The 26,359-nt window shown below is 41.1% G+C and overlaps 1 protein-coding gene across 1 annotated transcript; it reads right to left on the bottom strand.

Moving 5' to 3' along the window:
* Window positions 1–8,372: 8,372 nt before the first annotated feature.
* On the bottom strand, window positions 8,373–22,069 carry LOC135077022 (uncharacterized). The gene is made up of 11 exons (XM_063971614.1): window positions 21,923–22,069; window positions 18,211–21,723; window positions 17,674–17,777; window positions 17,051–17,171; window positions 16,834–16,927; window positions 16,153–16,307; window positions 14,660–14,799; window positions 14,085–14,222; window positions 11,657–11,912; window positions 10,201–10,386; window positions 8,373–9,640 (listed from the first exon to the last, which is right to left on the bottom strand). Exons 2-11 carry the CDS (start codon window positions 21,496–21,498, stop codon window positions 9,320–9,322), a joined length of 4,803 nt encoding a protein of 1,600 aa, XP_063827684.1. The 5' UTR covers window positions 21,499–21,723; window positions 21,923–22,069; the 3' UTR covers window positions 8,373–9,319.
* Between the last annotated feature and the right edge of the window lie 4,290 nt (window positions 22,070–26,359).

Genomic DNA, 26,359 nt, shown 5'->3' with positions numbered 1-26,359 from the left:
CCTTTACTTCGGTTATATTTCTCAGGAAACTGAAAATACTATTTTATGTCAGCGCCATCTTGTGTACGAATCAATGCAATTCGTCCACGTGTTGTGTTTACTCGCGCGTCATACTTTTACAACCGTTGACGTAATATTCTATTGTGCTTAAAATAAAACAAATAGTGGAAAATAACGACAAATGTCGTAGGTATAATAATGCATATTGTTTATAAAAGATTCGTATCAATATCGACCTTTTGCGGCTATATCTATGATGTTAAACATAATACAAGCAAACAGTAAGTTATTTTATCAATCACTCTGATTTATCTTATGTTGGCTGTTCGCGATATTTACTAAACTTTCTGGATATTATTACATTGTTTACAATGTCAATGTTTAGTTGATCTTAACACATTATGGTACCTATAGCATGTGGTATCTACCTGCTTTAAGAATAACTTAAATCAAGAGTATGATATCATGATTTATTGTTATTTTATGTCACGGCATAGATTCGCTCAATGTGAGGATCTTTAGGTGTGAAACCCCCTAAGAACTTTATCGACATCACCATAGCGTGCTGACGTTTTTAGAAGTAGGACTCAACTTTTTAACTGTTCAGTGAACATTACCGAGTTTGTGGGATAAATAAAATGCATTTGTAAGTCCTTATTATAATTTATTGCAGACACAAACAGTCCAGTCCAGTGACCCCGCCGAACTGCCCTCGGTGCACCACCCACTCTATAAACCTAACGTATTTACATCCAACTAAAACCCGGTCTCTGAGCACGTAGAATTGTGTCCAATGACCCCAAGCTACCCATCCCTATCGCTCGCGCGTAATTATGTTGCTGTCGCGCTCGCACACTCACTGCGGGCGCCCGTCGCACAGACGCGACAGCAATATAAGGTGTTATTTTTTGTACTGATCATACTTTACCAACGCATCTAATAAAATCATACAAATACAACCCAAGTGTTTTTAAAAAAAAATTCAGGCTAGTTTTTGTTTTTACTTTTCCTAACAAAAAAAAGATATTATTTTTACAACCATCCTGTCTTCACTCACTGCCTCTCTCTCTTTCTTTACTCATTTCATTCATACGAGTACGAACAATGGCCGCGCGCATTCATTCAACGTTCACACACATAAAGGTTAGATTACACTAAACCTACGTTACCAAAAATTATCACTCGTGAGTATGTACGATGTTACGTCATGTTAATAGGTACTACGCGCTGGGAGAAACAAAATCTAGCTACATAAGTAGGTAAATAAGTGTATTTTCATTAGTGTAATAGCGGGGGACTTTTCCAACGAACCGAGGCGAATCATCCGCGTTAAACTAGAAATTTAAAAAAGAATAGAAATTGGTTCAATATCTACGGTTTCGTAATGCCTACGCAATTTATTTAGAGACGTAATAAAAAATTGATAGGTACATACCTATTACTACTTCGCTTCGCTTCAGTGGAAATGCACCCTAATATTGAATATGAATAGGTGTTGTAAATAAAACTCACTGATCAATTTTCCTGGTTTTAATTCCTAAATTATGATTTGCCATCACACTTTAGATTCATTGATTTTACTTATTCACACATTTACCTATTTTGAATGTTGTTATTTAAAGTTCCTAGGTTATTATTACACTAATCACAATACATTTTGAACGTCAAGCCTTTGTTGAATGTTCATGTAAACACTGTCTTGCACTGTCTAATCTAGCCACGATCGAATTGAGGTAATGCTTTCGGGCTGCACACTTGCTTGCTGTTCACTAGACACCACGTCGGATGTTGTATTCACAATTCGCGCACTAACTTTTTTACGGAAAAAGTCCCTTTCGCGTAAACAAGCACTCATCTGTCCAAATCACACTGTAGGTATGTACCTAGGTAGACTTCCGCAATAACCAACGATAGAACTAGGTCGCGGTCGTGGCCCTCTGGCAACAACTCCTTGATAAGGCATTCCGTATTTTTACACAAAAGCCGCCGTCTGCGGCGCTCGCATCTGGGTACCGCCAGCACTGTGCCGGTGATTGAAATTGAAATCCAGAACTTCGTCCTCGAAGCGCACGGAATCTCGTCAAGTCAGGATACGGCTGCGCTCCCTGAAGCGCTGCGCGGCTCCAAACAAGCAAGGTATGAAGGTTTTCGACTCGTCAATGTTTCTCGTCGGCCAGTTAGTGTGCCCGAAACATAATTTCACCTGCGTTTTGTTATTGATCAAGCGCGGCATTGTAATAAATCACACATACACTGCAATACGTTTGGGCGCATTGGACGGACTGGGACGATTATTTATGTTGTTGCGCTCCCGCATGCCGATCGGCGGCTCGGCGCGGGCTGTGGGCGCGGAGCGACTGGCAGCGATATCAATATGGCCGACTCACGCGGCGCGGCACGTGGCAGTGGTCGTTGCCCTCGGCCGGCTACTACGATAGTGCGTACAAACGAATACTCACCGCGCTCAAAGGATGATTTATTTTTTATTTTTTTCGAAACATTCTTTGTCGTTTTACTCGAAAACTAGCCTGAATTTTTTTTTAAAAACACTTGGGTTGTATTTGTATGATTTTATTAGATGCGTTGGTAAAGTATGATCAGTACAAAAAATAACACCTTATATAATTACGCGCGAGCGATAAGGATGGGTAGCTTGGGGTCATTGGACAAAATTCTACGTGCTCACGGACCAGACTATACCCGCCGACGCTTGCCCAAACACCTGAATGAAATTGATCGGTGATGTTGTGATATAGGAATATGTCTTGAAATTAATTGTGAATGGCTCTTTGGATTTAATACAAAATAGTTTTTAACATTAGTAACAATAAATTAATTATAATAAACTTTCCTTGTGCGTGTAAAATGGGGTCTAATCTAACTAAGTTATATGTCCATACATTCCATATAGGTAGTCCATTCAGTCCAAATAGTTAAGGATATGTCCATCCCTCGCTCAAATCGAGAATATGCTGATATACCTATTCTCTATTTGAGCGAGGGATGGGCATACTTTCGGATACGTTACATGAATTAGACCCACCGATTCTGAAGTTCTGAACCACAGCAGTAGTGCGTGGCAATAGAGTTCACAATAATTTAGAAATCAATTTCACGGGTGTCCGAACAAGCAGTGGTGAGCTTAAAAAAATAAATAACCAAATTCCTTCTATTACCAATTAAGACGTTACATCTAAAGGGGATTAAAATTAAATTATAACTTGTTAACATCTTCATGTCACTTTAAAAATATACGAGATCATTTTTATGTGTAAAAAATACATGAATACAATATTATTATATGAACACAGCTGGTGTGATTCACATAGCGCTCAACAAAGTGTTACACATAGTCTGGCTGTAAGCACATAAACTTTATACCAAGCAACCATGTACAATATGTTTCAGATTTTGAAAATACTCAACAAGCTTTATAGCCACAAAGAGTCATTGGTTTTTATCATACTGACATCGGACGAGTTGGGCAAGAATAAGTAAGTTTTATAAAATCTTCTATTTTCAAACAAACACATGTGGAATGTTATACAGCCAAACGTGCTTTTATATTAAACATATTTTATAGTAAACAAAACCACAGATATTGACTATAGGTACTGAGTTTCTGTCGCTACTACTTCTCAGCACTGGCTCACATGTCAAACAGTAGCAGCATACAAATTATGCTTTTTCCACTACAACAATTTGATACGGAGTAACTCCGTACCTCGATCTCCCGGCGACCATTTTATACCATTCTACACCTCCCTCGTCCAATATCGTATGCTCACATACATTTGTATTTAATTTATTAAACAACAATGTTATAACAAAATGGTACATTGCACTATTTGTTTGGGTATATCGAAAAGTTATATAATAAAATAACAGAAATGCTGTATTCGCAACTTCACACATCTATCTGCAGTTGGGTTGACATTTAGTAAGGCTAAGTTTTACTAAAAACACTTGTGATGAAACATAGCAATCGTTTAGGCGGAATCGATAATGCCTCATAGCTTATTTAGTTAGATCAGCGGTAAGAACTCTACTGCTAAAGTTAAACATGCCCTAACGATATTAATTAACATAAAGTTATGTCTATTCGGGTCATTCCATAAAAATCTGTATATTTTCGACGTCATTTTGTCCTAAACTTTTTTAAGATGCTTTTGAATACTTTATTAGTGTAAATTATAGTTTATTTATTAATTATGTTATGTCTAAAAGGGCCAGTCACTTTATGCTTTATTTTAGGAGAAATTATAATTTTCAATTTTTTCATACTACATTACTCCTATATGACTTTTAATAAAGTATAAAACTTATAACCTTAACATTTATAGATAAGTTAATATACATAATGTAGTTTTGTTATTATCACTATATAAAAAACGTCATTCCCTAACTAGTAACTTAGTCCCTAGCGCCGTTTTAAGCTAGGGCCTGACGGTCTAGGGACTGACGATTTGGAGTAAAACTTAACACAAATGCAGATTAACTTTATATTATAAGATGCTTAATACAATGTGCCGAAAATAGCCGAAAAACCACACGTAAATACTATTAAATAATATACAATTTCCTTTTGTAATCAATTAAGCTACTCAACTAGGGACTGACGAAGTGACTGGATCAACACATGTTTCCGAAACAACTGGCACGCTTGCACTAATTCAAAAAACGGCTGCCGCAAAGTCAGTAATGGTCTGAGGATAACTTCCTATCGTACTTTAAACTCAACTAAATGTCATTCACTCTAAATACATATTAAAGCGCAAAATTATAAAATCAGTGCGTGGCGAGGGAATGACGCTAAAAGCTGTGGACTCTTTTTCAACTAAAGAAAATCAAATTATAGTTAATTGAAACCGCAAAATATTAATAGAATTTGGTGTAATATACATTTAAATAGATTATTCGTTAATTAAAACAAAGGATCAAGTTGATGTTTCTATAAATATGGGTTCCAAAACACAAACTTTTGGAGTACGGACATGCCTAGGGAATGACGTTTTGGGTCATTTAAAAGGAATTTAAGATGTTTTAAAAATAGTTTTAAAAATATAAATGGGTGATGAATAAAACACATTGCGAGCTGTTATTTAACAATTTTGGAATAAAATATTAACAAATATTCCATGTGAAATGTGGCGCGGACTAAGAGTTGACATATTTTTGTGGAATGACCCATTCAAGTCGGTAAATTGACTTTGTCACAAAAATGATTATAAAAAAATCCATAAGAAAAGTTAGAAGATATGATTATTCGTTACAAACACACCATGCAAAGTCGTCATTGTCAAAAAATTACAAAATCAAGGTCAAACCATTTGCAAATAGATTCATCAAGTCGGCGAGTAACATCAACCACGTCAAATTTACAGAGCAGCCAAAAAAACTTACATAAATAATTTAAGTGAAATTAAGTTTAACAATAAAAAAAATATAAATAAATTATTCTAATGAATTAAGAGCTATTTACAATCAAGTGCTTAACGTTAAAGTAATATACTTCAGAAATTAAACTAATCGATTTTAAATCATAGTCGTTTGCAAAAAGTGACTAGTATAAGGTCTGTATTTTCATTTACAAGTAAGTGTAAGTATCCAAAAGATACTGACATCTTTTGGATAAGGAGAATGCGATGTCTAATAAAAAACCTTGTCTTTATATTAAAAACGTAAACGTCATTTGAATTTGAACAGAAAAAGACGTTAAACTAGATGTGATATGCTTTATGATTTCTTTATTAGCTTCAGAGTGAATATTGGAAAAAAATTGAATACGATCAACAGCTAAATAACATCTACGACTCAATTTTGTTTGCGCCTGCGCAACTCAATACGTCATTAAGTAGTTACTTTATAGATAGTAAAAGGGTTCAATTATAATCAATTTATGATCTATTCTGTTATTTTTCCCAATACAGTTCATTGACACTGGTAACGTGACAAAAATAAGTCACGCGACCTGACGCAATATCAAACAAACGATCCTATTACATAACTCAATTAATAAAATATTATCGAACATACTTATTTATAGCCAACGATAATAAGTACCTTCAATATTAGTCACTTTTTGCGTAGCACAACTACACTCCGCCAATAGTGTTGTATGAGATGATTACGTATCAACTTAAAGTTTGTGACATACAAAAGTAAGAATATTAAAGTATCAGAATTATTCTAAAGCGGGGTACCTATACCGAAATGCCCATTGTAATTTGACTAATATACTCGTTACTGTTTTACTGCGGGGTTCATTCTGTCCTATATGCATACACAAGGGTACAACTAAATCGTCATGATATAATAATATTATATTGCACAATTGGACAATAACATGTGCCAATAAATAAAACCCGTTCACAAAGCATCCCAGTCTTTGAATCCAAAATCTACCTACAATACGAGTACTACAAAATGTAGTACGCTGCTGTCTGCACATCGATTTGAGAACAGAACCAACCCCGCAGTGCGGCAGCCATTGCTCCGAAATGCTTCGTCTCTCCACTTTTTACACACTTGGTCCTGTATATTTACACAATAGAATTTTAATTTACCTATTATTTACAGAGTATGCACAATATGCGGACGTTGCTTGCGAATAATTCACCACTTTTGTTTATAACTAAGTTCCTTGTTATAACACCCACTCTTTTGCCTTGATCACACGTACCGAATAAACGGGCGAGACAGTGCTCTCGGCCGAGTACTCGGTGTGTGAACATTACGCCGAGTGCTCGGCCGAGCGCTAGAGTATGTGACTCGCTCACCCAACTGTCTCGACCGAGTAAACATTTTACTGTCTCGCCAGTTTACTCGGTACGTGTGATCAAGGCTTTTAGTTTTGTGGTCATCCATATTTGAACAAATATGGGGTGACACGAGACTGGATACACCTGCGTTCATCAGACGTGGATTAAAATTCTTAAGATATAAAAAATACTTAAATGAATGAACTTGATCACATTAAAAATACTCACGTCTGACAAACGCAATTATTTCGGAGTCTAATTACAAAATAATATCATCACGGTAAGAAGAAATCCATAAAAGCGCAATATTTATTATAAATAAAATTATTGTGTGAAATCATTTGAATGTATTCAATTACAGGCATTTTCTATGCGTGTCGTAATTACGTCAAATCTTTGTCAGTTTTAAAATAGCCGTAAATTATTCTTTGAATATCGTGTGTTGTTCAAGTAAAATTAATGAAAAGGAACGTTTTAATGGATTTCCTCAAAATGTCTCACTGTTGAACAATTTACAATGTGCTCCAAACACAAACAGCAGTTACATTGAACGCATCAAACAGTTTTTCAAAAGCTGGCGCGAATAGATAGATAAGAGAGTTCTGATTAGCAAAGGATTATAAACCATAGACAAACATGTTGATTGAACTGACATAAAGATGGTGCTGTGCAATAATTCGCAAGTTAATTTTGTTCGATATATTCCCGCCAATTTAGTTTAAATACTAATCTAGCTAACCGCGAGAGTATGTGGCAGTGTTCTTACACCAACTATACCGCTGGTATTCATTGTACGATCGACCATGACCACCATCACTAGATCTACGATACGTCTTGACATTTGTTCAGAGCCCTTATTTATTATAGTGATGGGACTGATATTATAATGTATAGACAAACGTACAGTCAACGTTTGAATAAAACCACTTTATTATTTACATTTTAGAGTAGTTGTACTGGCTCAATTTCGAAACTATAAATTCATAATTTTATTATTTTCGTGGACTGTACGTATCTGAGACTCTTTTACAGTGTGTAGGTGGTATATTCGTGAACTCTGCAGCTTCACGCCGAGATTCTAACCGCAACATTGCCAATACGAGGCCTAAATTAAAGATATTCAACGTGACGTAGATGTCTATAAGTAGAACTATATTTACAAAGGTAGACTATTGCTTTTCAGTGATTCACAACCGCGGTCGGAAGAATAAAAAATCACATTTAAGCAACATTTACGGGAACGGACCGTGTGTTCGTTACGCAGTCGCTATTTAATTGAAACTGTATCTATTATATGTACTTCCACCCCTCTATAGGCTGGCTGAAACAACAAAATAATAATGGTAGAAAAATACTGTATAACATTAAAACTTAAGAATGCCACCGAAACGTCAACGTTATTTTATTTCGGACGTTTAGTCCAGTCAGGACTATGACATCCCTAATGATCAAAATGACATTTCGACGATTCTTATTGGCTGTTGTCTGATAAAATGTCAATTAACCGACTCAATGTTTTAAAACGAAAACCAGACAAGCGTTAGGGCGCTGTAACACGCGATGGCTTCACGAACTAGAAGTAAATGTAACAAATTACTATTTAAAATATCTATCGAGCTGTAGTCACAACAATTTTAATGGCACTTCGGCATCATGTGCCGCGCAACGAACACGCGGCCCGAAGCTAACGCTACTCGTCTACTCACAACCGAGGTACCTAAACATATTTTGTACGCGAGCGCCTACTCCATGCAAAAGAGTCGTCGAGCTGCGCCAGCGCCGATGGAGCTTGCCGTCAGTACGCCAGAACACCATCCACATTCGTACAAAAAAGAGCTTTAAAACAAGCACCGTTACAATGATTATGGATTTGGCATTTTTATTATGAGGACACTAACATACTTTAAGTAATCCTATCTATGTACATATCTACAGGATGAATTAGAAATCAGTCGACAATTACCCTACTCGTTCGATGGAAGATCGGTTGTGAATAACGCAATATAAAAATCACAACAAATTCCACTCGGGTAAAACGAATATAGAGATTTAGCGTACTAACGACAATCCACCGAGACTTTAAAGCTAGTCAGTCGAACGCAAGCACAACACAAACCACGCGGTAGTCGCCAGAATAATAGGAATACAATACAAACAACATCGAACCTTGCGCACACGGAATAAGGTTCTAAGGTTACTTAAGTAGTCCGTTACTTACACTGCCTCAATTTGAGACAGACGATAAGATCCATATCAATTAAAGTAAATCTAAATCGATCAGTCGTTTATCAATATTAAGTTTTACAGCATTCATCAATTTCAATCATGTAATCTGCCGATACGCATCTGTCTTAAATTACATATTAATCTTTTATCGGTACTTAAAATAAACGTACAATTAATTCGCTAAGAGTCGTAAACTATCCGTCCGTAATGTGACCTCATAATATAATCTTTATAGGCACTTCAAATTCCGTGTGCTCACAAACAAAATGACACGTTACGATCACAAGGGTGAATATAAGATTAAAATTGGTTTCTAACTACGTGCGTCGGGACTACGCCTCGGTGGCGACGGGTTCCCGCGCGTGGTGGATTTTAAGGTGTTTGTTGTGGTTGGATTTGTTGCTGGAGGTTTTTCCGCAGATGTTGCAGGCGAAGGGTCTGGCTCCGCTGTGGACCTTCATATGTTCGGAGAGGTAGTAGCTCCGGTGGAACGACTTACCGCACTCGGGGACTTTGCACACGTACTTTTTGGCGGTCTCGTGTTCTCTGACGTGTCGCTGGCAGTTGTACTTGCGGATGAACTGGCAGCCGCAGTAGTTGCACGTGTAGGGCCGGAACGACTTGTGCGCGTTCATGTGGGATATGTACTCCGCCTGAGATGGGCAAATCAATGTTTTCGCTATTTGATTGCAGTTTAAAATGGGTGTTATATTGATGTTACATTTTAAACCTTATTGCCGGATGTTAAGGTTAATTAATAGACAATGATAACTTGAAGTTGCCATGCCTTTTAAAGTAGGGGGTATGTAAAATGTCATTGTAAGGACTAGGGTATTTGACACTACCTAACCAATAACCACTTTTATTGCAGATTGTGGTGAGGAAGCTAAGGAAAATTTCTGACAATATTGTCAATGATAAATCAATCATAGGTATAGTCTGGTCTGCGAGCACGTAGAATTTTGTCCAATGACCCTAAGCTACCGCGTAATTATGTTGCTATCGCACAGTCGCGACAGCAATATAATTACGCGCGAGCGATAAAGATGGGTAGCTTGGGGTCATTGGACTAAATTCTACGTGCTCACAGACCGGGCTTTAGCGTACCTGTCCGATAAAGGCGTCTTTGCATAGGCTACAGGGTTGTTAGTGGGGCGCGTCATGTATCTTGTGCAAAGTCAAAGAAAATTTCTGGCAATATTGCTAAACATACCTGTCTGATGAAAGCTCCCTTGCACAGGTTACACTTAAATGGTTTAGCAGATCTTGACATGTGTGTCCACCTGTGCAGCTTTAGGTTCCACTTCGTGCTGAAGGACTTGTTGCAGATCACGCATAGATGTGGTCGCTTGCCGCTGTGAGTTAGTAAATGGGCGCGCAGGTTAGACCGGAGGTACATCTGGAAAGAATAAGGGAACTTTTAGATAATAGGCTAGTTTCCTAAAAAAATTTTTTTAGTCCGTCATGTTTAATATCAAAAATATTGGACACATATACTTTTATTTGTCAATCTAACAAATAATTACACAGTTATGGTGCGTTGAAGGTCCGCGCGACGTCACAAAGTGTGGCACTTTTATGCACTCATTGACGTCACAGGCCTCTTCTTATGAACTTTGGCGCGCTTTATCTCTTTAAATTTTCATTAGTTTGAAAAAGTGAAAAATACGTGTAGAGTATTTTTAGATAAGTTAAATGACGGACTAATTAAAACTCTTGCTTTTTGACCCAGGAAACATCCCTATTCTTGAGGTTTGCCAAGGCCAAGCGAAAAGTTCTCTAGGTTGAGCTGGCTATGTTCTACAAGTAGGAATGAGCCATTCCCAAGGTCTGGAATGTTGCCGGTACCGTTCCTCAATATCCCCACACAATGAGAACTAAATGGGAATGCTAGTAATGGAATTGTCACTAATGAGGGCTGCACTGCTGGCGATTGAAATAACCCTCCTCTACAGTAGTGACGTATTCTTGGTGAGTACAAATGCGATAGTCCACCAAACGCTTCAGCGCTTACCAATTGGCGCCATCGTTTTCGCCACTAGCAAAATGACAGTGACCTTACACAACAATGGAACCAATTATTGAGTGCTTAAACGTCGTGCGTCTCCTGGTGCCAGTGCAGCTTGGCCCGCGAGTGGGTTTGGCCGACACTGGTGGGCCAATTTTGGCCGAAATTTTCGCCGACATTGGCCGAATCTTCGCCGACATTGGCCGACATTTTCGCCAACATTGGCCGACATTTTCGCCGACATTGGCCGACTTAGGCCGGCGATTTTGGCCGACAGTTTGGCCGACTAGAAAACTATTTCTACCGGTACAATCAAGCCTTATCTACCACCAACCTGCTTGCAAACAGGACACGGCACGTTCTCTTTCGCCTTGCTCCGGTCGGACAGGAAGAATATGTTGTGCGTGCGTCGTATGTGTCGCGTGAGCGAAGCCGCGTGCACAAACTTGTCGGAGCAGTAGAGGCAGGCCTTGGGCTTGCCGTCGTGCGTCTCCTGGTGCCAGTGCAGCTTGGCTCTGAGTGGGCTTGGCCGACATTTTCGCCGACATTGGCCGACATCTTCGCCGAAATTGGCCGACATCTTCGCCGACAAGTTGGCAGACTAATCAACCGACTGAAAAACTATTTCTACTGGTACATTCAATCTTAATCTACCACCAACCTGCTTGCAAACAGGGCACGGCACGTTCTCCTTCGCCTTGCTCCGGTCGGACAGGAAGAAGATGTTGTGCGTGCGTCGTATGTGTCGCGTGAGCGAAGCCGCGTGCACGAACTTGTCGGAGCAGTAGAGGCAGGCCTTGGGCTTGCCGTCGTGCGTCTCCTGGTGCCAGTGCAGCTTGGCGCGCGAGTGGAACACGGCTCCGCAGTGGCAAACAAAGTCGCGCACTTTGGCCTTCTTTTGGAAGTGGTGGCGGTCCCTGGAAGATGAAGTGACGTTTTTAGTTTTTAACCTATTAATGTATTTTTTAGACTGTAATGCCTTGATCACACGCACCGAGCAAACGGGCGAGACAGAGCTCTCGGCCGAGTACTCGGTGTGTATGAACATTACGCCGAGTGCTCGGCTGAGCGCTCGAGTATGTGACTCGCTCACCCAACTGTCTCGATCGAGTAAACATTTTACTGTCTCGCCCATTTACTCGGTACGTGTGATCAAGGCTTAAGTATAGTAAGTACGTATACGAGCATAACGGAAGCAAGTGAAAAATGGGACAGAACGCACAAGCGTTTTTAAATAGTATGAGCGTGGATGTTTGTTAGGCCCGGTTTCCACCAAGACGAAGCAGAACGGAGAAATTATTTGAATAACCAATAGATTTCATTATTTCCATTTCTCCGCACAGCTACGCTCCGCGCCGCGCTGCTGCCGCTGTCAAATTCTGTAGAAACATTTGACAAAGTAACCACCTGCTCCAAATTAGACCTTACGTCCATTACTATAGAGTCGACAACTCACCGGTGCTGCACCATATATGTAGAATAGCGGCGGAAGGTGTCATCGCAGATGGTGCACTTGACAGTTGATCACGCACAAGTAGCCACTCCAAAGTAGACCTTATGTGCATCGCTACAGGGTCGACACTCACCGGTGCTGCACCATGTTGGAGTAGCGGCGGAAGGTGTCGTCGCAGATGGTGCACTTGACAGTTGATCACGCACAAGTGACCGTAAAAAACGAAAATTTAGTTTTTAATGTTGAGTGTAAGCAACCATCTACTTAACAAATGTTATAATACCCCTTTTTTGTTGTTCACTCATTTTCGCACAAAAAAAATAATTTCACAAACGCGTGAGCAGCGTCACTCAAGCGAACGCAGTCGCGCCTCGCATTCGTCCGAGACAGTCTTGATAACGCGTACGTGAGCGGTGTCTATGTGTGCGTGTCTCGAGCGCGCTTAGTATGGAGTTTACCTTCTGTTATATTTTGTGACCTTATGTGCCTCGCTACAGGGTCGACACTCACCGGTGCTGCACCATGTTGGAGTAGCGGCGGAAGGTGTCGTCGCAGATGGTGCACTTGACAGTTGATCACGCACAAGTGACCGCTCCAAAGTAGACCTTATGTGCATCGCTACAGGGTCGACACTCACCGGTGCTGCACCATGTTGGAGTAGCGGCGGAAGGTGTCGTCGCAGATGGTGCACTTGACAGTTGATCACGCACAAGTGGCCACTCCAAAGTAGACCTTATGTGCCTCGCTACAGAGTCGACACTCACCGGTGCTGCACCATGTTGGAGTAGCGGCGGAAGGTGTCGTCGCAGATGGTGCACTTGACAGTTGATCGCGCACAAGTGACCACTCCAAAGTAGACCTTATGTGCATCGCTACAGAGTCAACACTCACCGAGTAACGGCGGAAGGTGTCGTAGCAGATGGTGCACTTGACAGTTGATCACGCACAAGTGACCGCTCCAAAGTAGACCTTATGTGCCTCGCTACAGGGTCGACACTCACCGGTGCTGCACCATGTTGGAGTAGCGGCGGAAGGTGTCGTCGCAGATGGTGCACTTGACAGTTGATCACGCACAAGTGGCCGCTCCAAAGTAGACCTTATGTGCCTCGCTACAGGGTCGACACTCACCGGTGCTGCACCATGTTGGAGTAGCGGCGGAAGGTGTCGTCGCAGATGGTGCACTTGACAGTTGATCACGCACAAGTGGCCGCTCCAAAGTAGACCTTATGTGCCTCGCTACAGGGTCGACACTCACCGGTGCTGCACCATGTTGGAGTAGCGGCGGAAGGTGTCGTCGCAGATGGTGCACTTGACAGTTGATCACGCACAAGTGACCGCTCCAAAGTAGACCTTATGTGCCTCGCTACAGGGTCGACACTCACCGGTGCTGCACCATGTTGGAGTAGCGGCGGAAGGTGTCGTCGCAGATGGTGCACTTGACAGTTGATCACGCACAAGTGACCGCTCCAAAGTAGACCTTATGTGCCTCGCTACAGGGTCGACACTCACCGGTGCTGCACCATGTTGGAGTAGCGGCGGAAGGTGTCGTCGCAGATGGTGCACTTGACAGTTGATCGCGTACAAGTGACCGCTCCAAAGTAGACCTTATGTGCATCGCTACAGGGTCGACACTCACCGGTGCTGCACCATGTTGGAGTAGCGGCGGAAGGTGTCGTCGCAGATGGTGCACTTGACTGGTGTGCGGCCGGTGTGCACGTTCTGATGCTCAATCAGTTTCTGTCGAGTGATGAACCGCTTTTCGCATACCTCGCACCTGTAGAAGACATTAGTGAGTGGCAGTATTATCAATACTACGCTTAATCAATTTTTTATCATCATCATTATCATCATCTGGGCCATAGGACGTACACGTGCTGAACATAGGGCTCCCCCAATGCTTTTCATGCAGTTACCCGGCACAAAACCAGCCAGGTTATTGTCTATCAATTTTTAACCCATTTTATTGCCAATAAAGTCGGAAAACAGTACAACCTATCTAAATCTTATTTGAACAGTCTGCTTGTGACCACGGCTGCAGCATAGCAGCCGAAACGTCAAGCCGTAAGTTCATATAAAAATGTTCACGTTAAGTCCATTTTCCTCTATTTTAGTTGAATTTGAACCCTATTCTGATGCATATAAGTAAAAAATCCATCTTATCCATTTTGAATCCTATTCCAACGTCCATAAAGTTCAAAATCTATCGCTTACTTATGGTTCCTGATGCCCAGATGCATCTTGATGTGCAGCTGAAGGTTGGAGCGGCGGAAGAAGCACTTGCCGCACGTCAGGCACTCTAGCGGGTGGATCTTAAGGTGCGCCTGGAACGCCACCTCGGTTAGCTGGTCCTCCTGCAAACATCAACCAAGCAGTTAAGTGCCTGATACCAGAGAAATAATATAGACTACGTACAGAACCGCCAGTCTGCTTGTGACCACGGCTAGCGGCTGCAGCATCGCAGCCGAAACGTCGAGCCGTGAGTACATAATGTAACTCATTAATAAACGTCGCGTTAAGACCCGTGTCTTACTATTTTAACTACGTACAGACTACAGAGTTTTCTTCGCGAAGGTATTTTAAAAAAAATCTACTCAATGTCATCAACAATATGGTGTAATTTTGGCTTTGAAAGACACGGATCTTTTCACAATAAATGTCGGGTTTAAACCCGTGTCTTTCTATTTAAGTCGAAATGAAACGCGAAAACAATGATGGGTACTGTGCCGATGCGATAGAGCTGACTGCTACAAGAAGCTACTGTCGCCATCTAGCGCACCACACGCATATTTTTCTTCTTTCCATAGCGAATATTTTTTTTACAATGGGTGAAGAAAACCTAGCGCGTAATGTCCGTTTTTACCATCAATCCCTATTTTTTTAAGTGACCCCTATGGAAACAAAATGCCTGTTATGTGTTATCATAGGGGTCACTTAAAAATTAGGGATTGATGGTGAAAACGGGCATAAGTCTCTCTCATTGCACACTCGTAAAACCCTTGTGGATTACGCCACGCGTGATTTTTCTTCGATGCCTACTCGGGCAGATGAACAGGCCTGCTGCTAATACCATCATGACACGAAAAGTTAGCTTACGAAATCTTCAATAACAGGCCTCGACCGCCAGATATGGGTGATCTGGTGCCCTGGTGGTGACTAGAAGCGCTTGACCCGCGCACCGCTCGTTGTCAAAGAAACTCTGTCTCCTTTCACTTGCTGAGGCTGCACTGAGCGGTCGAGCAAGGAACGCGGACAAATGCTAGAGGCTATTGCTGATGGTGATGTCTCGCGTTCCCGACTAAATAATGCTTACGGAGGTCACCGTCACAGGTTTTTAGTGGGTAGGCCCTACCTTTCTGGTAGGCATTGAGTGCGAGTCCAGCGGAGCCCGGGCTCGCCTGGGGAAGGTGTCTCACCTTGCACGTGGGGCAGACGAAGTCCCTCTTGCGGCGCGCCTTGGCCTCCTGCTTGATGAGCGCCTCGAGCTTGGGCTTTTTTTTTTTTTTTATGCTAGCCAAGGCAGGTATTTGACCGCAATCGCACCTGGTGTTAAGTGAGATGCAGTCTAGGATGGTACATATCTGCCTCTCCTAGTGCGTCGTACTGAAGCATACTGCTCGCGAGCGCCTTCTTCTTGCAGAATGCTGCTCGCGAGCGCCTCCTTCGAGTCTAGCGGAGCCTGGGGTCGCCTGGGGAAGGTGCCTCACCTTGCACGTGGGGCAGACGAAGTCCCTCTTGCGGCGCGCCTTGGCCTCCTGCTTGATGAGCGCCTCGAGCTTGGGCTTGGCCTCTCCTAGAGCGTCGTACTGAAGCATACTGCTCGCGAGCACCTCTTTCGAGTCTAGCGGCATTCCGGCAGTGCCTGGCGAAAGTATTGAATAGATAATTACCAAGTTTGACCTTTTAAAAAACCCAAAAAAAGTCGTTTGACAGACCGACGCGCATGTATAAGAAAAATAAATAACACTGCCAATAGCAGTTTGGTCAGCCATATACTGACTGTTGGTCAGGTCCATCCATGGTCGCGGCTTCAAGCAGTCGGTCTCAACTGCTTGAAGCAGTCCGTGTATAGCTGGCCTTTGTGTCGACTCATCATTTCAGGACAAGACGTCCATTGCTGAACATAGGCCGCCTCCCCAAGATTTCCAGATTGACCGGTCGGTAACGGCCTGCATCTATGGTCTCGACTACTGCAAGAAAATAATATCAACTGTATCTATAGTCTGGTCTTTGAGCACGTAGAATTTTGTCCAATGACCCCAAGCTACCCATCCTTATCGCTCGCGCGTAATTATGTTGCTGTCGCGACTGTGCGACGGGCGCCCGCAGTGAGTGTGTGTGTCATTGGACAAAATTCTACGTGCTCACAGACCGGGCTTTACATGTACCAGGAACTCCAGTGGCTTCATCCGGTTTTTCCTCTTTCTTGATAATCCTCGCGGTCAGCATCCTGCTGTATGACGTGCGCGCCGTTTCGGGGGGCTGCAGCGAGTGGGGGGGCAGAACGAACTGCGGAGGGTGGGGCGAAAGGTGGGGGGGCAGCTGGGCCGAAAGGTGGGGGGACAGCTGGGACGCTAGGGCGGGCGCGACGAGCGGCGCGTGAACCGTCAAAGGCGCATGCGCCGCCGATTTGTGCGCACGCATCTCGTACAACGAGGGAAACTTAGAGCCGCATATCGAGCACGTGAAAATACGCCCTTTTTGCGCGAAATGGATCTCTTCCTCCCTGAAAACATACGCGACGTTAAAATTATCTAAACCAAAATTCATAAAATACACTCAACATCAAATAAATCACACTTTCCGCGATGCGAACTTTAAAATTTTCTTCTGACACAATCATGGTGCCCCAACAATATTGGTGTTATTTGAAAGCCCAATAAATATCCTTAAATAAAAACACATATAATAATCTAAATAAATGATTAACATATACCATAAATGTGACTTGAAAACAGACCTCACTTTGGGCTCTCCTCTGGGATCAATTAGAACAATTTTTATGGTTGTAAAACCAAATAATGATCTCACATGTCCTCTTTAACAGATGGATAACGATTAATCCCAACTTAACAGTTTTATAGCCATAAAAGTTAGCTCAAGCGTAACTACCTATTTTTTGAAGATTATTTCTCGCGGGAGGTGCGATTTATTTGATATCGAGTGTATTAAAAAATCGGAGTCATATTTCGCTATAAATAAATGAATCTAAATTATACTTTACTCACAAATTTTCCCGCTTCTCATTGGTATCTATCTCGGAGCCGTCCGACACCCAACTCTCGCGCGCGATCAAATCGTAGGGCTCCGAAGGCGGTACGTCGGTGTACATCTGAAATACGAGCGGGCGTTGCTAAGAATACATTTTTAAAACAAATTTTTATATGCTCTTAAAACCTTACCTTAACGTTAAGAGCCAAAGTTCGCTCAACGTTCACATCAATGATAACTTCTTTGTACTCGAGATCGTTTATTATGATTCGGGTTCGCTGCTGATCGATACTTATAATAGGATAATGATAGGATTAATACATGACAAATATTGCTACACTACGAAGCCGTTCACATTAGTTTCCACACCGTACGTTACACTTAATTACAATGTTAGTTTGCGATTAATGCTGTGGTGCCAAAAAGGTTCTTACTCCGTTCCACGGCGACTCCGTGTCCCCGTTGCTCTCCTGGCCGCTGAGCTCGCCGCGCGGCGGCATCCGCTCGTCGGCGCAGATGTTCAGCGGCGCCTCGCCCGCGGCCTCGCCCAGCACGTCCGCCTTGCTGTCCCGCTCGCACACGTCCACCTCCACATCTACCCGCACCGCTCTGCTCCCCATTTCAGCGTAATCCACCGCGCTACTCTCCGCTATCTTATAACTCTCGTGTATAAAGTTCGGCAGCACGAACTCGCTCTCCTTGTGGTGCGACGACTCGCCCCACAGGTACATATCCTTCGGATTCTCTTTCGCGAACGACGGCGCCTCCCGGGCCGCGTCGAACGCCTCCACGCGGTCCGGCGTGAAGTAGTCCGCGTAGATGTTGTCCCCGAAGTAGTTCTCGTTCATCATGCTGACGAACTGCTTGTTTTTCGACGCAGCCTCCAGCTCGAGAAGCTCGCGATGGTTCGACTCCTCGTCGAACTCCCCCGGCGGCATGTTGCCGTACGATATCACGTTGATCGGCCGCAGACCGTCCAAAGGTTCCATCTCGCGATTGGAATTACTGTTCTCGTTGCTGAAAGGATCCTCGTTGCTCGTGTTCACCTCCTCTTTGACCTGCACCACGTCTATGCTGGTCGTGAACTGCTCCGAAGTGTTCAGGCTGGAGGACGCGACGGGCTCGATGTCCATCGATTGCTCCTCCGTGTCGGCGTCGAAATCGTTATGATCTTGGTCTTCTTCGTCTTTCTCGATCATCTTCTCTTCTGGCATCGATTCTAAAGGGCTCTTTTCGTCTAAACATTCAGACTTTTCGGAGCAAATCATTTTAGTTATTGAAAAATTTTCGGGTGTTCGGCACGAGGACGATGACGCTCGAGAAAAATTTCCAGGTGATTTACATGATGACGAAGCGCGGGTAAAAATTTCCGGCGACTTGCACGAAGATGATGACGCTCGAGAAAAATTATCCGGCGACTTGCACAAGGATGACGCTGGAGAGAATTTTTCGACCGACTTACACGAAGCCGGTGAGGCTTGAGAGAATTTTTCGACCGACTTAAATGAAGCCGGTGACGCTCGAGATAATTTTTCGACCGACTTACACGAAGCCGGTGAGGCTTGAGAGAATTTTTCGACCGACTTAAATGAAGCCGGCGAGGCCCGTGAGAATTTATCGACCGACTTACACGAAGCCGGTGACGCTGGAGAGAACTTTTCGACCGACTTGAATGAAGCCGGTGACGCTCGAGAGAATTTTTCGACCGATTTACATGAAGCTGGTGACGCTGGGGAGAACTTTTCGACCGACTTAAATGAAGCAGGTGATGCTTGAGAGAATTTTTCGACCGACTTAAATGAAGCCGGTGAGCCTCTAGGAAAATTTTCAGGCGAGTTACAAAAGGATGACGACGCTTGTGGCTCTACTTCTGTGTGATCCAACTGACTACTGGACTGCTTTGCATTTTTTATTTGTAATATTTTTTTGTGCTTTTTCACAAATATATTATTTAATCGTAGTGCATTGTGTCTGTATGGTTTTATTGCCGATTGGGGCTTCTTATCAGTATTACTATCTAAACTAATTGATTGGTTTATTTGAGGTTTAGGCGATTCCGAGTTACATACTGAAGCACGATCAGCAGAGTTATCTCCAACCTCTGATAATTCGCTGCAAGGTGATATAGATGGTTTCTCATTACATATTAAATCTGGGACTGGGCAGCTGTCAGAAAATTCTGCATCGATTTTACTATCTATACTTGATTTGATGGAAGATTCTTTATAAGATGGTGGGTTACCAACATTTTTTATCACAGAAAAGGCATGTGAGACTGCACTGTCACTGCTAGATATTGATGGTTGGGTGCAATCATCAGACATATGATTGTGATCATCTAAATCAGGTAGAATTTTCTCAGGTGTCTCTGACCTCTCAGGATCCTCAGGGTCTGTGGTTCCAGTCAGATCCATCACAGTGTTCAGCATATTCTTGTTGTGTTGAACTGGAACTTCCACTTTAATGTTACTGAGGATTTTCAAGCCTTTACTAGACCCTGGCGTGTCACATTTTTCAACAGACTGAACATCCGTTTTTTTAGGGATAGATATATCTACTTCAGTTTGGGTGGTGGTCGAACTCGTGTTGGTTCCAGCAGGAAGGGCCAATGGATCAACAAGGGCAGTTACTTCATTAACAAGAGTTTTATTGCGATCATCTGAAGAAGGACCAGCTTTATGTTCATTTGAATTGGTACCGCTAGGTGCCTCCGTACCATTATTAGGATAGACAGTTGTGGTACAGGGCTTTGGTATAATGGGCTGCGGTGCTGTGTACATGCATGGTGCATTTCCAAGTTGATCCACTAACATTAAATTCTGATACATAGATGTCCCCGGTGCAACATTACGAACATTCTCATGACCGAGCACTGAAGGCACACATGAAACGAAACGCTTACCATCCATATTCTGAACCATTTCTCTATAAATAATCTGAGAATTTTGTACTACTGTTGTACCTGGTGTGAAGGTACTGCTGGTCATTTGATTGAAATGGTTTGTGGGTATTGTTGGGGCCAATGTCTTTGACTCCACCATTGTGCTTACAGGTAAACCACTGGCCATAATCATGTTGCTTTGTACATTTTTTTGGACAAATGTTGGAGGAGTGGGCACCATCAAATGCATCGGCTTCAACCCTGGAGTGATATACTGTAATCCACCCATATTAGTCTTTACAAGTATATTATTTGGTTTTGGTAACATTTTTACTATATTCTCATTACTTCTTCGAGTAACTGTTGGAAGCAATGTAGCCTGTATTTTGACATTGGTAGTTGTTGGAGTGTTATGAGCGAAAACTGGGGTACTGGTATCCAAAGGATTGTATTCTGGGCTGCGGGAATACTTTATTTCTCTATCATCATTGGTGTCCTGGTAATATGCATAGGGCGGTTCCAATTCGCCAGTCGGTGTATTCGGATACTGTTGAGTTTTGTCTGCTTTCAGAGGATAAGATGGAGCAGAAAATTGATTAGCACTATTGTTGTCAAAGCTCATATCACTCATTCTAATGTCTGGTGTTCCATTGCGAGAAGCATTTAATGCCTGACTTGATTTGGAAGTTCTGCTCGGTGTTCTTCGCCAGTATCTATCCGTTTCACTACTTCTGTGGGACCATCTGTCGTCCACTGCTGGAGTCCGAGACCTGCTTCTGTACGAGCGGTCACAGTGCATCGGTGTGGATGTTCTGCTCGCATAGCTACTACTGGCCTTCGTGGTTAGGTTGCACAATGCTTTTATTACCTGGTCTTTGGGATGGGTATCAAGGTGAGATTCTAGTGTGATCCCATTGTGCAGGTAGAGCGTGCACACAGGGCACTGCACCATTTGATCCATCCTGCCTCACTTTCGTCTACAATTCCGTAAAAACACTTTTGACGTCTTGATATTCGCTGTCGTCGCGAAGGTCAGTGTCTCTCCTTGACGAAATGCGCACTCAGAACGAAGCACCAGTCCGCACTACGTCCGTGACGCGCATATCTCTTATTGACATGCGAGTGCGAGGCTACCACACGACCCACAACAATACATATCTTCGTTGTAAGTCGTCTTCTTATCGATCTGTCGGACAAAATAAATCTATATAAATACACATCGCGATATCTGAGACTTCAAATTATACAAACTTGTTTGAATGTCGAAATCGAGGACAAAAGAAACAAAACTCGTGAGATAAAGGCCATTGAGACAAAAAAGTCCAACGTTGTGCTTGTACTAGGAAGGAATTAGCAGAGTACCACTTTATCCACCACGAACTTACCTATTTGTAGTATTTGTCATGTGTAATCCATGACATCAATAACGTTTTTATAGCTTTTACAATTAATTACAGCTATGATTATCTAAAAATATTTCCAAATAGTCAGACATATTGCAGACGTCTCGTTCACTACACAAAACTTTGTATTCCGATCAGTGATGCCATATCTACCAACTTTTTGGTAGATCTACCACTTTTCACTTCAGTCTACCTATCTACCACCCTAGACCTAAAATCTACCTATTTTTTTAATTTTCACATATCACCACAATGTCGCATCTATAACCCGACAATAATTAGCCACCCTGTTCTCTTCTTACTACTTAGTATGTGGCCCAAACGTGAGAAGCCAAGTTTATAAAAAAGTCTGTGGTAGTTATTTATTTCTCTCTCATCTGTGATGATCTGTGTGTCGTTTGGATTTGGATTGTGTGTGTTATGCTTGTTATGTTGCGAAATAGAGTGATTTTAATGAATATTTTCTTTGCTCCTCGAAAACTCCGTTTAAACGGTGCTTGCATTAATTAGCGGTTGCGTGGCATGTATTTCTTTTTAATAATGGATTCTGATAGTAAAGAAAATAATAATAATAATAAAGTCCTATAATGCTTCTTCAAAATAGTTATTCTAGTTACAATAATATTCTAGTTACAGTAATGTTGATTGATTGACATAATATTATAAGGAAGCATTTGGAGGCACTAAATAGGCACCATGACCAAAAATATTCAAAATTATGGGAGAAAGATAAGGAATTTGCAGGTTGGCTTCAAGAAAGTACTAAGGGTGAAGGATATTTTTATTGTAAACCATGTAGGTGTGATCTAAAGTGTGCCGGTGGAAGATTTATTTTAAATAAACATGAAAATAGTTTAAAGCATGTAGCATGTGTGAAAGGTGACTTTCTATTCCATGGTTTTATGAATCTTAATTTTTTTTCTAAGTTGAGGTGGTAGATCTACCAATTTTGCATTTTACATTCTACCAACTTCTACCAACAATTGGCACATAATCTACCAATTTTCTAAAATTTGGGTTGGCATCACTGATTCCGATGCACGGACCAAAATGTCGATATCTGCTTCGTGGCATTGAGCCATACAGTGTTCTATTCAATTTGTAGGTGTTTTTGTCGCAAATAAAAAATATATCGAGCGATACGTGCGTATAACGGAAAAACCATAGACTAATGTCAATGACCATAAATCAAACTTTTTTATTTTTAATCAGATTATTGCCACTGTGGGGCAGCATTTTGGCTTGAAATATAGCTCATGATGATGAGCTAACTCATTAAAAGTTTTGTAAAATGGCAACAAATCATTTTACTGTCATTTTGTATATCATTCAAAGGGAAGCACTACTATCGGCAATAACATGTCGATAAAAGTAAAGTTCAAAATCCTACTAATATTATAAACGGCTTCACCTGCCGTGACATTTCGTTTGTCACAAGCAAAATTTCACGCGGGTGAAGCCGCAGGCAAAAGCTAGTACAAAATTAAATGAATTAAGTTTATAGTCAAAAAACTCATAATGGGTCAAAACAACTTTTGCCTGATTTTTCCAATCAAGTGATTTTCATTGGAACGCTTGACCAAGGTCGTTGTAGATTGGAAAAATCAGTCAAAAGTGGTTTGAACCGATATGAGTTTTGACTGTAACTTCTTAACCAGGGTGTTAGCGGAACAATGTAGATAATTTAGTCAGGCCGAGTAGACTAGGACCACTCTCACTCTTCGCGTACATTTCGTAAGAGACAACTTAAGGAGAAATAACTACATTAGGCCTGGTTTCCACCAAGGTGGAGCGGAGCAGAGAAATGTTTTTGAATAACCAGATTTCATTATTTCCACTTCTCTGCTCCGCCTTGGTAGGAACTGTGCCTTAAGAAATTCAGGCCTCCCCAACTTGTCTGGTGAGGGAAGTGTAGATCAAATCCCTCATTCCCTCTATTAGTTCGATTGTTATAAGATCGAAGAACAGTCGATAATAATTATCTAATGAATAATAGTGACAACACTAGTGTCAAGTAAGCACGTCGTGTTTGTGCTGGCCAAAGAGCATAAAAGAGTAAGAGACGGCACTCCATAGATATTTTTTGAGCTCACGCACACATATGCATTTTAGAGAACGACCCGCAAATCTTTACCAACCGCACAAACTACAGGCGGAGCTACCAACATAATGCATTATTTTCTGACAGTATTAGTGACGTTCGTAATAACTTATCGATTATCGATACTTTGCTAGGGTTGTAATTGCATATCGATATCTAGTATAGGAACTTTCAATATTTTAATGCTATTTTTATTTTATATTATGTGTAAGCAAAACGAAGTTTTGTAACGTAAATTATTTATTTCGAAATAAAATAGGTATATTACAATAAGTATTGAACATGACATAGCAGTTGTAGGCATGAGGAATTATTGAATATTATAACAAAGTACAGAAATGATAATTTTGTAAACTTTTATTTTCACAACTTTTTCTAAGAAAAAATAGGATTTTTATCTATAAACATCTTTAATTTTCTTATCAGCTGATCGAACCTCAGCCTCAAGATTACTTTTCAATGCTTTGTTGCTGTGCTTTTTTACTTTTGTCAGCAAAATTGTTTTCACTTTTTATGAAGCTGTCATTAATGATTTTACAACTTTTTCTTAGAAAAAGGTAACTTAATATTTTAAACATCTTATCATAAATTTCTTTATTATGTTGTTGACATTTAAACCAACTAAAATTACAATTTGTACTCAACATTAAGAAAATGAATTTTCCAACATTTTCCATATATATCTGGTCGGCAATATGGTCATGATAAAATTGTTTAGCTTCATTTACGGTGGTACATAATTGAATTGTTGGATAAACGAGACTTTTTTTATCATGCCACCATTCGCGAAGAGATATATATGCATACAAATCATTGTCAACAGGAGTTTTCACGCTCAAACACTCTTCACAAATTAAACAAGAACTGTTCTGTAATAGTTTGGCAGCTAAATACCCGCTTACATATACTACTGGTTGGTTTTCAAGGCTACACAAATTTTCAATGGGCTGTTCTAAGTTTTCAGGGTCCGGGATAGACAACACAGGATAAAATTCAGTGTCTGTGGAATCTTGAACATTAATTTTTATTTCTGTTGCTTTTAAATTAGTTTTTAAAATGTCTTTATATTCCAGCATATGTTTATTGTTGTCTGCTTCACAATTAGCACTTCTGCTATGAGGCACTTTCAGCCCAGTAACCATGCTTGTTTTAAGCGCTGCAGTAAAGTGCGTGATAGTGGGATTTCTATTGGTTACACTGTGTTGCCTAATGATTCCAAATAAGTTTTCCAGAGAGTCTTGGTTAAACTGTCTAAGGTTCATATATTTAAACCCTTCATTCTTTAACTTTTCCCAAATATCGTTTAAAGATTTGATAGATATTTGATATCCCTTTACGCATTTAACATTTTTTAGTATCGTGTTTTCTGCTGTTATAAATTTTATAGTTTTTAACTTATCAGTATAAAAGGTCCAAGACTCAATGTGATTACTTGATGTGGAAACATTTTCCCGGATCCCTTTCTTTACGTCATTTAAAGATGATGGACCATTTGTACAATCAAATAGTTTATCTAACTGTTCAATCACAAATGCTGTATCATTGCAATCAGAAACTTCTTTCCATGCCATCATTTTTAAAATAGCTGCCACGGTATTACTCAGAGCATGCGCAGCATACTTCACCCTCATCTTAGTTTTGAATGTTGGATTTACAATGGTACTATTCAGTTTTTTAAAATTTAAAAAATTTCTGTTGTGTTCTTCTGCAACTACCAAATGCCTCCATTGTGCAATTTTTCCATCGAAAGACATATTTCCACTTTTAAAGAAATTGTTTCGTAATGATTTGAACAAGTGAGGGATGTCATAGATTATAAAAATTTTGTCATTATTTACAGAGAAAAAGTTGCTATCTATGCCTTGTCCACAGTTTCTTTTTAACATGTTAAGAGCTCCTATATTTGTAGATCCCTGATCACAAACTGTTGTTAGAACCACAAATCCGATTTCTTTTAATTTTTTGATGATGTCCGATATAATTTTTGCCAGTTTTGCTGTTGATATTGTGCCTTCCACAAAATAGTGCGCAATATATTGTTTGTATTTATGTTTAGCACCCTGTATCATAAACACTAACGCATGGTCTGCAATTTTATTTTCTCGTCCCATGTTCTCGCCCTCTCCATAATCCACGTAGCCATCCACTTTATCAGCAATTTCGTTATAAATTATCCGTTTCTTTAACGCCATCTCGTCAAATATTAACGAGCAATATTTATTTTCCTTTGGCATACTTGATGCTTTTGCCTCTAACATATCAATTATATTTTTATTTATACCAGGCTCCATTGGTATATTTTTTAAAATCCTTTGGAG

Source organism: Ostrinia nubilalis, chromosome 12 (genome assembly GCF_963855985.1).
Source record: "Ostrinia nubilalis chromosome 12, ilOstNubi1.1, whole genome shotgun sequence".
NCBI classification, from domain to species: Eukaryota; Metazoa; Arthropoda; class Insecta; order Lepidoptera; family Crambidae; genus Ostrinia; species Ostrinia nubilalis.
Note: the sequence above shows the minus strand (reverse complement) of the source record. Positions and strands in the feature narration are given on the sequence as shown.